This window comes from Seriola aureovittata, chromosome 5 (assembly GCF_021018895.1).
Source record: "Seriola aureovittata isolate HTS-2021-v1 ecotype China chromosome 5, ASM2101889v1, whole genome shotgun sequence".
NCBI classification, from domain to species: Eukaryota; Metazoa; Chordata; class Actinopteri; order Carangiformes; family Carangidae; genus Seriola; species Seriola aureovittata.
In genome coordinates, this window is record NC_079368.1 from 14459621 (window position 1) to 14471527 (window position 11907).

An 11907-nucleotide genomic window follows, 5' to 3' on the forward strand; every position below is an offset into this window, starting at 1 on the left:
TTCAAGTAGCTGCGGCGCTGATTGGATGTTGGAAACGGAACCTGTCTTGCTCTTGGTGTGTCAGCTGTGTTTTTAACATGGTTTTATCACGCCGCGCTGAAAGGAGTGTGATCTTAGAGCATCCCCCTGGTTTTAGACCGTAAAAGTTTTTTTCTAGCTTTGCTAAGCCCCTTATATTCGTCGAGCGTTCCTGAAAAGCGCAGACCTCTTGGGCAGAGCTGTCGACTGCTTGTTGCTGCTGTAGAGGATTAACCTTAGCTAGAGGTGGCCGAGCTAGCCTGTAATAACAACACTGTCAGAGATAAGTTGAAGCAGCTCCAGACACGTTGTGCACTTTGTCACAGAAATGCCAGCCAATGACTTCTTCGTGTCTGCTCCTGGGAAGGCGATCCTCCACGGAGAGCATGCAGTTGTGCATGGAAAGGTAACCTGTGAGGAAAAGTGTACTGCTAACAATCAAGATAAGGAGTTTATGAGATTTTTTCTGTTGTAAGTATTTCAACAGAAACTACGATGTTATACTAATTGTAGAACCACGGGTTTGCAGGACAGTTGTCCAGATACCACACAAAAACCTTTGTGTGTTGTGTATTTTACTGCTATTTGCCTCTCTCCCAGAGGATGTCTCTTCTTACTACTACTGCCAGTGGTTCATGTTAATTTTGCTATTGCACTGTATGGAAAACACATTCAATAATCACAAAGCCATGGTATACCTTGGAGCAATCTGGTAGTATTGAAAAATAAACTTCAGCTAATACTAGCCTAGGCTAAAACTTGATCATCGTGATTCTTTCATAACCCTTTGACCTCTGTTGTTGCTCCTGCACAGGTGGCTCTTGCTGTCAGTTTGAACCTGAGAACATATTTACGATTGGAGACCACTACTACTGGCAAAGTGTGCATCAACCTCCCAAATATCGACACATTTCTCTGCTGGAACCTGACAGAGCTGAAGCAGCTTCTTCCTTATTCTTGTGGTAAGGGATGATGCAGCGCTGGAGGCTGTAACCGCCTACACACACTGGATTTTTTTAATGTTATGTCATGCGTCACATAGTCCAGCACATACTGAAAAATGTCCATGTTGCTCACACATCTACATATTAAAGTGTGTGTTGTTGATTGTTGTCTTGTTATTGTATCTAATAGCAGCTAAGGGGGAGGAGATGAAACGTCTGGATCCTGAACTTGTGCAGAGACTGCGTGAATTTGTCGGTGTAACAAATGGAAACCTGGATACTTGCAACATGGCAACCTTATCCTTCCTCTACCTCTACCTCTCACTGTTTGGATCAAGGTGAGACAGCACTACTGTTCCTCTAAGCATTTGTTCATTTTAGTATTACAGCTTGTTAGCTAGGATGACTCCAAAAAAAGGTATAAAAGGAAAACCAGAGACGAGGCCCAGAACATATCATCCAGTTGCAGAGATGTGGTGCTAGCAGTTTGAATGTGCTCCATCAACAGGCAATGGGAAGCAACAGAATGTAGATTTGACATTTCCATCACCTTCAGGCAAAAAGTGTTGCAGCTGCATCTCTTTATTTAATAGCCAATGATTGTGAGTATGTGTTAGAGAATTTGATTTGATTTTGTTTTTTACTGAATATTGGCTAGTGTGGATTCTGGTCATATCATCATCAGTCCTCTGCTCGTTTTATGTCCTCTGGAGGATAGTGTAACATAATGATGTTTCATTTCTAGCATTTTATTTGAACTAAAACAAGTGTAAGATGTAAAAATCTAAAAGACACACATAGAATAAAAAACAGGTGTAAGAGAGACAAAAAAAATGAAGCTGTAACACTCATTGGCTGAAGTTGGTGCAACTGTTAAAACTGCAGCAGTGAGAACTTTATGTGGCTGTAGTGTAGGTGGTGCAGGAAATTTGTATATTGACAAAACACCTCCACCTTGTGGAAACTCTGTCTGCCACACCTGAATTTGAGAGACTGTAACTTTGCATATGAGCTACAGCCAGTTCAAATTAAATGATGCCATGCTGATGCTCATGTGTAGCATTATGTAAAGTGATGAGAACTGTAGTGTACCGTAGACATTTTACACTTTGCACTGTGACTTTGAACTGAAACGATGCTGTAATGTTCAGCTCTTGTGTCAACTAAAAGCTGTAAATGTAAACAACATTTACGTAAAACAACAAAGGTCACAAGTACTTGTCATCATCTGAAGGTTTATTACACTGCTCTCATGCAGTCCCATTCTCAGTGTACTTTCTATGTCGTTACTCTTTGCAGCTCTTTTGATAAAGCTTGCTTTGCAATAATGTGCTCCTTTTTGATGTAGATGTGTTCAGGAAAAAAGCAGAAAAAAAATCCCTCCACTTGCAAACGAAGATATTAAAGAGAAACAGACAGAAAGGCCGGATGTTAGTGTTAGCGGCACGAGCAGCTGTGAACAGGGAAGATGCTCAGGAACATTAGAGCTGCAGGTTGTCGAGAGGTTTAATCGGCGCTGACACGGTGCTGGCGTGTCTGAGAGAGGTGATGGGTTCTGACAGTATGGTCACTAATGAGAGTCTGGCACTGGGCCACACTGCAGCCTTTAACAAGTCTGAATGTGTTTTTCCCCTTGAGAGAAGAGCCGGACAATTAGTTTAGAGTATTCTCCTGTCTGCCCAAAAGCAGCTTCCCTGACAGACATGGACAGTCAGTGTCAAGCAAGTTTCTTCTGTTAGATATAGTAGTGTATGGATTGTTGTGCCTGACACAGTTATGAAAAACAGTTATTGTACCAGTTAATGTAAATGTAAAGAAGAGGACATGATACATTATTTACTTCATTTTTTTGTGTAAAAATGCTCATAGGTTGTGGACACAATTACAAATTCCAAAGGCCCATGCAGTAAATACTTTTATATTGTCACCATCATCAGTCATCACAATCATCTGCACTCATCTCTTAATAACCGTAATAAGTTATATATGCAGTATTTAAGTGTTTATGTACAAAGAGAAGCCCAATTTTTATGTTTGTTTTTTATGTTTATACTTTATTCTCAGCGAGCTGCCCAGCCTGACCTTGTCTGTGTGGTCGGAGCTTCCGACTGGAGCGGGACTGGGTTCGAGTGCTGCCTACTCAGTGTGTTTAGCTGCAGCTCTGCTCAGTGCAAGAGGAGCCATTCCCACTCCTCTCAAAGAGTGGGATCACACTGGCAGGTAAAAAAAAAAAAAAAAAAACAACGACAAAAAAAAGGTCTCCAGCTGTGTAGCAGTCTGTATACAGTCTACATAGACAATTCTGCACACAAAGAATCATTAGGCCTGATCAGTATGCTCTAAAAAGACACAAAAACTAACCAGTATATTTAATCACAGAGGTGATTTTACTTCTCACATTTCCCAGATTATGTAAACAGCCTTTCCCGAATAAAGATAATGGAGAATTAAAGACTTTGATTCATGTTATAATTAGTACAAACATTGATACGTGGTTGGGGGTCAATAAATACTATCTTTTAGAAGTGTATAATGTAACATCTTTAATGAATGTGTCAACTATTTTGTTTTTATTAATTCCTTATTTAGCCATAAAAGCTTTGCATCAAATATTAGATTTTTATTAAGATATTTCACTTCACAGCTCAATTTTGTAAACTCCCTGTATGTAACTCCATTTGTACCTCCCAAAATGTCACATTTTAGATAAATTCTTGTCATTGTTCCTCTTTGGTTCTTGGTAGTAACAGAGGACTTTGCAGAAATTATTGTCAACACCCGCATTTTGTGAGATGCCTAGTCTGGCCCATATACCAGTGTTTGGTTAGGTGATAGAGTGGAAGGTAGAGGTCAGGTCAGAGAGTCTCTTGGGCTTTAAAGCTCTTCCTTTCATTTTAAAATGATTGCAGGTGGTGTCAGGAGGACCTGGAGCTGATCAACAGCTGGGCTTTTCAAGGGGAAATGATCATCCACGGGAATCCTTCAGGAGTAGACAACGCTGTAGGAACATGGGGTGAGGTCTGAAATTATCTGGCAGTACATATGGTGTTATACTTCCCCTCGTCTCTGTGGACTCTCGGCACTCTTTAGTGGAATCATCAGAGTATTGTACCACCACTTTTCATTATCATCCGATGATTATCTGTTTAATGATTTTGATTTCCCTCTATGTAGGGGGCATGCTGAGATTCTTGGCTGGGAAGATAATACCACTGAGCAGGTACTGACACTGATGAACAGTTTTTAATTTTATTTAATTTAAAGCAAGTGAATTAATAAAATCAGTTTTTTTTTTTTTGCTCACAGAAAACAAATATAATCTGAATAAAATGTGTGCATCTGAATAATATGTCTGTATGAACTCTGTGATCTCTCCACTTTACTTCCAGGGTGCCATTATTAAGAATCCTCCTCACTAACACCAAAGTACCACGTAGCACCAAGGTACTTGTTGCCAGGGTGAAGGACAAAATTAACAAGGTACTAAATGGTTTCTTCCTCCCCCGTGTGTTACTTGTCGACACTGTAATTAATATAATAGGCGGTGCTTTTGCATGGCAGATACTCCAGAGTCTGGCGTCGAGTGCCTTCATAAAATATTGAAATTAAACTCTTAGCCAGCACCCCTGTGTGCTGTTGCCTTGGTGACACCAGCAGGTGTGCAGATTCCTGCCTCAGACATAGATAGGCCTGGATGGTGTTGTGGCAGTGTTGTGATCAGGCTGGAACACAGCCAAAGTCAAACCTGACATTTTACAGTCTGTATTTGTATACAGCTTATCCATCATAAACCTGTTCGGATGTTTTAAACAAACAGGCACAGGCACTTGTTTTGCATATAACCTGCAGTAAAGGCTTTATGGAGACCTGCTGCTACGTTGGAGATGATGATTTCTTTTCTTTTTGTCCCCCCTCCCCCCTGCAGTTTCCCTCAATCATGACCCCTGTACTTGACTCAGTTGATGCCGTTTCCTGCACTTGTGAGAAAGTCCTTTCAGAGATGACCTCTGAGCCCATCACAGGAGAGCACTACAATATTCTAGAGGTACCTTATATTTATAGGTTGTGTAAAACACATTGTGCACACTGTACGTTACATACATCTACACATTGTAGATAATTTGTCGAGATGGTTAAATGTAATTGCATGCTTATAGTTCAAAGACCCCATATTCATTTTCATGCAGCAAATCCCTCCAGTGAGCAACAGGTATTAACAACAGGTATGTGAATGTCATATGATTTATAGGAGCTCATTGACATTAACCAGCACCATCTGAATGTGATGGGGGTGGGACACCCTGCCCTGGACACACTGTGTCGGGTCACGCTGACCAGAGGGCTCCACAGCAAGCTAACCGGTGCAGGGGGTGGAGGCTGTGGCATTACACTTCTGAGACCAGGTACTGTTGGCCAATCGCTGTGCTGTGAATGTCATAACAGTGTGCATTTTAAATGTTTGCAAAAAGGGTAAAGTCAAAGGTTTGTCTATTTTTTTTTTCCCAAAGGAACATACTGTACCTGCTGTTGTAATTACTTCTCCACTTTAAGTGATGCATATAAATGAAATGAATCCCTCATTTAGTCAAGGCTATACCGCTATTCCTGTGATGGATTTGTCCTATGATGAACTCAATTTGATGAAGGAAGTTTGATGAGCCAAACTGTCAGACTCCTGCTGACAACAACTGTTCAGTTTTTCCTCAAACGCTCCCTCACTCTTCCTTTCTGAAACAACAGTTTGAGTGGCAGGAAATGATGAGAAGGCTGCAAAAGAAGGGTCTTTTGGTGTGTGGGTACTACAATGCAATTGGTTATAAGGAAACTTTGTATCATCCTCCCTTTGACAAAGCAAACAAGCAAAGAACCTGTGAGCTGAGTCTTTGTTTATGCCTGCAGCCTGTAGCATACAGAATTTTAATAAGTTTAAAATCCTTCAAATAGATTTCAAAATGCTCTTTATTTGTTTTCTCAGCAAGCATTTCCCTTTCTGTGAATTGCAGCTATTTTCAAATAGATTGCCTAGCATCTGTCTTCTGTAATGTTCTCAGAGAGTCTATGTGATAAGGCTTGTTTTTTAAACAAGCGCTAAGTTAAGTTATTTTATCATTACGTTAAAAGCTGCTGTAGCATTAAATTTTCAACTGTGGTTAGCATGAGTGTTGCTGTGCAGCTGTGTCCTCCCTGCTGAGCTGAAGAGCTGCAGAACAATTTTTATTCTACGTTTAGAGAGTTTATACAGTATGTTAAAGTGGTAAGGGGGGGGGGGGGGGGTTGTCTGAGTGGCTCCAGTGTTGTCCTTTTGCAGTTAGTGACAGAGACTTTACAAGTTGAGTCCTGACAACCTTATGCTCTGTCCTTGAAAGCACCACTGTAGCACATTCAGTCATAACAACTTGATTTCATTGTTAAATGTCCACAGCATCTATCCCACTGTAATACAGTTTTTTCCTTTTTATGTGTAACTACAGCCCACCTTGACATGACTTGTTTATTTTGTAGAAACGGACTCCGTCGTTGTCCAGAGTACAGTGCAGGACTTGAGAGACTGCGGCTTTGACTGCTGGGAAACAAGTATTGGGGGACCGGGTGTCCAGCAGCACGCTCCTTTGTCTGTTAAGGAGGAAGTTCTGGAGATTTTAAACCAATACTGACACTCACCCGTGGCTGAACAAGAGGACAGACGGGCTGTTTGACTGTCTGTCGGTACCTTGTCAGGACCTGAGGTGTGCTGAACTAATGAAGTGGGCCAAGGGACGTTTGACACTGAGCAGAGCTGGACAGAGCTGCCTGGAGTGATTAATCTTAGATTTTCCTGACTGAAAAACAATGTAATCTAAAGTGTAGAAAACAACAAGTCAACTGTGTTGAGTGCTTGCTTGTAAAATTTACTGGGCTGCAAACCCGTGTGCTGAGCTCTTTGTCCGCTAGATGGCAGCAGAGTTGCACAAGTGCTTTTTTATTAAACAGGAGTTATGTTAAGAGGCTCTGTTAAAATTGATGAATATGTAAGTGAAGCACTGGCAGGATTCATTTATATTTTCATCCATGTTTAAAGTAGCAGGGCCAACCTAATTTAATGGATTAGATGATCGTCAGTCATTAATGACCCACTCCTGACATTATATCATGCAAGTGTTGTGGGATAACAGCTATTGTGAAAGTGATCATTTTGTAGGATTTATTTCATAAATAATGATAACAATGGAGGAAAAGATTGATGAAATAATTTTCTTTGGAGGGATCAGGGGCATTAACAAAACACAATGACTACTATTCAATTTTTTTTCTTCATAGTTCTACAAAGAGATTTATGAAAGTAACTGTACATTGATATTTCTCTTCTCATGAACAGTGATGGTGAGAATATTTCTCTCAATAAGCCAAAGCCAGGAAATAATAATGTCATGAATATATTCAGAGAATTATTCACATGTAATGTCAGACTTCACACTAATGAATTATCATTATCAAGACTGCTTCAAACATAACTTAAAAACATTACTGTGTAATGCTGCATTGCTCTTCAATTTTGCTCCAAATTTAACATGTAGATATGTTGAAATGTAAATGTATGCTAAAACTAAATTCAAGTCTCTTTTCTATCTTAAAGATCTGTAATAATTTGGTAAAATATTCTTCCTATTTCAGTTTTATGCGTTGTTCATTTCTGCAGTTAAAGAGTAAGTGGCTGATTTGTTGTGCTAGTAGAGGATGGGGAGAGGGGGACAGCAGGAGTGTGTGGCCTCTCTGGAGCCTCTGGATTAGCGCCACTATAATGTGAATCAACAACAACCAGCGTCCTTCTGTGAGTCACACATTTGTGCTGACACACACGCACACACACACACACACACACACACACACACACACACACACACACACACACACACACACACACACTCACTCACTCACACTCACTCCAGCTTTCCCAAATTCTTCTCCACCTAATCGCTCATCCTCCTAAGCATTACAAAATATTCTGCAAATGCCGCAGATACAGAAGACGGATCTGTTTAGAATATGCCTGATTTGGGGAAAAGGTCATTGTGGGATTCAGTTGAGTTTGAATATCCATTTCATTTTCTATTTTTTAAATGTCATGAAGATTGAGTAGTACAAATCTGGCAGTGTACGTGAATAAATGACATTCGTCACCCTCCCTCCTTTTCCGCCTGGCGCCCCCTCTGTCCTCTTGAATTGTGTCATCTTTATGTCAGGGCAGCCCCCCGTCAGCGCACTGCACAGTTGCCCCTAACCCCTGCTGGAATTTAATTACCACTGCGCTTTTCCATTGAAATGGCATTGACAAGGGGGGACAAGAGGGAGACAACAGAGCCCGTTTCATTTGAAGCCCCTCTCTTTCTTTTTCTGTCTTATTCTCTCTCACTCCTTTTACCCCTGGAAGGCACAGATGGTATTTTTTTTTTTTTTTTATCAGTGTCAGCGCCTGCTTCTTTCTGCTCTGATGAATAGAATCTAAGGAGGCCCTGAGATTATTTCAGATAACAGAGGGAGTGAGGAAAGGGGGTCAAGGATAGAGGGAGAATGTCAGAATCAGAGGGATACAGTGAAAACAGTGTGCTGTCCCAAGAGTGAAGAGGGAGATGAACAAATCATTTAACATTTAACATTTAGACAGTTCGTCTGCATGGATCAATGCGGGAGAATCAAGGATGTATAATTCATTTTGTCCAAGCAGGAGGAAGGAAATGTTGAATGTGAATTTGCTGAGTGGTCATGCTCACTGTGGCACAGTCCCTCTGGTCCGTCAGTCGACTTTTGAAATGCTTGTCAGGAACCATTAAGTTTGAATACAGAATTAGACTTGACTGACAAGATATCATGTTGCTCATGGCCACTGGTTTTACTAACAGGGAGTCGGTGTGTGTATGACTTCCTACAGTGAGCATTTTCATTTACATAAATAGGATCTCTGGATCACAGTATGTCGTTGGTTGTTATTATGGAAAATTACTTGTGGGTTGATTGTGTTTTATGTCATGATATCTGTGTCAAAGGAGGATGTGGAATTGGCCGCAGCGGGGAAGATCACTGCGACTGTCCTCTCCCAGCATTCACACAGACACACTGACAGAGGCAACATCAACATCATGAGCTCCTCTCTGTCATGATGGGCTGTATGATCCTCCTGGGGGTGTTTGCCCTTTCGATAAGTGGGGGGTGGCGGCTGGTGTTAGTAGCAGGGGTCCGACTAAGCCAGCGGGGTACAAGGGTGCTGTCAAAGAACTCAGAGGATTTAGTTTTAGGGAGAAATGTCGTATTGTTCCGATAGTGCCAGCTCTTAAAATTGCGTTTATTCAGTGAAAGGGGCTTTTATTTATTTATTTATTTATTTTCCACAGCAAGCAAATGACAGATTCATGAGCAATAAAATACATCACTGCTTCACTAAGGGACTTGCTGCAGCCATACTTGCTCAGGGGCTTGTAGTGACTATTAATGTTGCCAAATTTTCGAGAAATATTGCTGACATCACTGAGTCAGTATGCTGACTTTTCTTAACTTGTGCTTTGTCACATTTTAGCATTTTACTATTATCCTGTAGTTGCGGTTTGTGGCCACAGTAGCTGCTTTACAGCTAAAGTAACAGTGTCTGCTAGTCACTGGTTGCTTATGTCTACTGGTTGTAAAGAAATAGAAAGAAATATTTTCTTTTTTCTTTGTTTTATTGGAATAATAACTTCATCCAGTAGTTGACTCACATTGACAATGCTAACATGGACATTTACCAGGTATAGTGTTTACCATGTTCACCATCGTAGCTTAGTGTGTTATGCTGACATTTGTTATTAGCACTAAACAAAAAGTGTCAATTAAAATTTCAAAAACAGTTCTTGAAACATTTGATTCAAAACCACAAATGTCAACCTCATGGTGGTGCTACAGGAGAAACTTGCAGGTTACAGCCTCTGGAAACCATGAATGTCTGTGCTGAGAAATGTTTCAGTTTGGATTAAAGGGTGGACAAGCTGACTGACAGGCTGACATTAGAACCATGATGCTTGTGAGGCAAAAAAAACAAAAAACAAACTCAACAAATATTAGAGGAAGGACTCAAAAAATAAGTGATTTTGTGTGGGAAGGTTTTTTATTTTTCTTCTCTCCCGTCCTGCTAATCATCTCTGACCCCTCAGATTTATTTTGCAATCCCCTTTGTGGTGCTCACGACCCCCTTCTTAACTCCTACCCTCAGACAAAATATTTCAAATGAGGTTTCCACCTGGAGGATCTGTTTGGTCTAGAACTGGGATTCTTTCATGTTTATAAAATGGGCCCACAGCGTGTAGCCCTGCTTGAGCTGTGTTAGTGTAAACATCTGAAACACATGACACAGACCGACTCCCATCCACAACCCGTTTTCCATGGAATTGTATCATGTCATTGTATTGATCATGTAATTGATCCTGTGAAGTTGAGGGCACCTGCAACATACTCTGTCATCCCCTCGGTGCCACGAACGCTCTTGTTTAATTGCAGGCTAAGGTGCTGTTTTTTCTTGTTGCCTTTGAAGAGCCTCATTGATTTTTATACCACCCTTCATCCTTGCTGTGCTCAGTTTTAAGAGCAAATCCCTTGTGTCGAAGTTGCCCAGAATGTAAAAGTATGAAATCTGTCAACGCTTTTCACAAGGCTTCCAGGTGCAACCCAGACACGTTGACGGTGACGTTTAAAAAGTTAAGCTTCTGTGTGTTTTATTTTTTTTTTTTAAAACATTTAATCAGAAAAAGGGGGTGGGCTGCTACATTCTGCAAGTCTCTATCTCTAGTCTCAATCTCATATGGGACTAGTTAAATGTGAGGTGGTGTTGTAAACACCCCGATCAGACTGGGCGGGTCAAAGTTCATCACTGTAGCTCTGCCTGTTTGGATTGTTTTTGTAAAGATGAACCAATTTTGGGAGAAAAAAAGGTGTGTCCAGTATTTTGGGATAAATCAGAGGTTTATCAGTGTTTTTCTATTATTATTTTTTTTGGTATCCAAGAGGAGATATGTTAAATCAGTCTTTTGTTTGTGATGTGTATGCATTTATGACATTTATGGTAAAAGAATCACATTATACTTTAATAATATATTGCATGAATAATCCGAAGCCAGTAAACCAAACAGGAATGGTAATTCTTTTTGTCAGGCTTTAAACTGCAGTTTAGAAACTGGCTCAAAAATATATTCAGTACATTAGGTCTATATAGAACAAAAATATCCTAAATGAAATTTGATTTGCATTAATATGAGAAGCAGCTTATCTAACATTCATACTTTGAACTTGCTTTGAATTAGAAATAGGTTCTCATCATTTCCCTGGGATTGCAGCCAATTTATTGGATTCAATTTTTTTTTTTTTTCATCAGAGGCTCGGGGAGGAGGATGATCTCCAAATGTTATCAAATGACACCATGTGATTGATGGACCATTAAAATGTCAGCCAGATGTACTTAAAACCACAGCTTTTAGGTTGATAAATCATAGCACAAATGGATACATAAAGCTGTTAGAAACAAATATTCCCATCTAGAGCTATCTGCAGTCAGATAGTAATGGATGTTCTATCTGCTTGTCTGTCTGTCTCTCTGTATGTTTATTTCTTCACATTTTTTTCCCTCTCCCAGTATATCTCTCGACCACTGCAGTCATGTAATTACAGCGGGACAGGTAGGAGTGTTCATATTTCATCTGCTGCATTCACGATAACATCTAATAATCCGAAAGCGTTGCAAAATTGGTATCTCGTTGCTCATGCATTATGAATGAGTCACTGATTGCTTTTTTGCATAGATTAGCAATCATTTCACAGAAATCTTTCATATAAAAATGTGCCAGGAGGGTTCTATCTCTTTTTCTGAAGAGTTGAGGTGACACATCCTGCCGCTATTTAAGATAAGACAGATCAGGTGATACCACTTCTCCCCCTTGCCCCCTTGCTC

General features: G+C 40.4%; 1 protein-coding gene across 2 annotated transcripts; it reads left to right on the top strand.

Annotated features, from left to right (window-relative positions):
• Positions 1-25: 25 nt before the first annotated feature.
• Positions 26-8903, top strand: mvk (mevalonate kinase). 2 transcript variants are annotated; one of them, XM_056375540.1, is made up of 10 exons: positions 26-424; positions 833-980; positions 1153-1300; positions 3027-3182; positions 3872-3975; positions 4137-4182; positions 4352-4442; positions 4888-5007; positions 5212-5365; positions 6465-8903. In XM_056375540.1, exons 1-10 carry the CDS (start codon positions 347-349, stop codon positions 6614-6616), a joined length of 1197 nt encoding a protein of 398 aa, XP_056231515.1. In that variant the 5' UTR covers positions 26-346; the 3' UTR covers positions 6617-8903. The 2 variants fall into 2 exon arrangements, with proteins under 2 accessions (XP_056231515.1, XP_056231516.1); XM_056375541.1 differs by having other exon boundaries at positions 1156-1300.
• The last annotated feature ends 3004 nt before the right edge of the window (positions 8904-11907 follow it).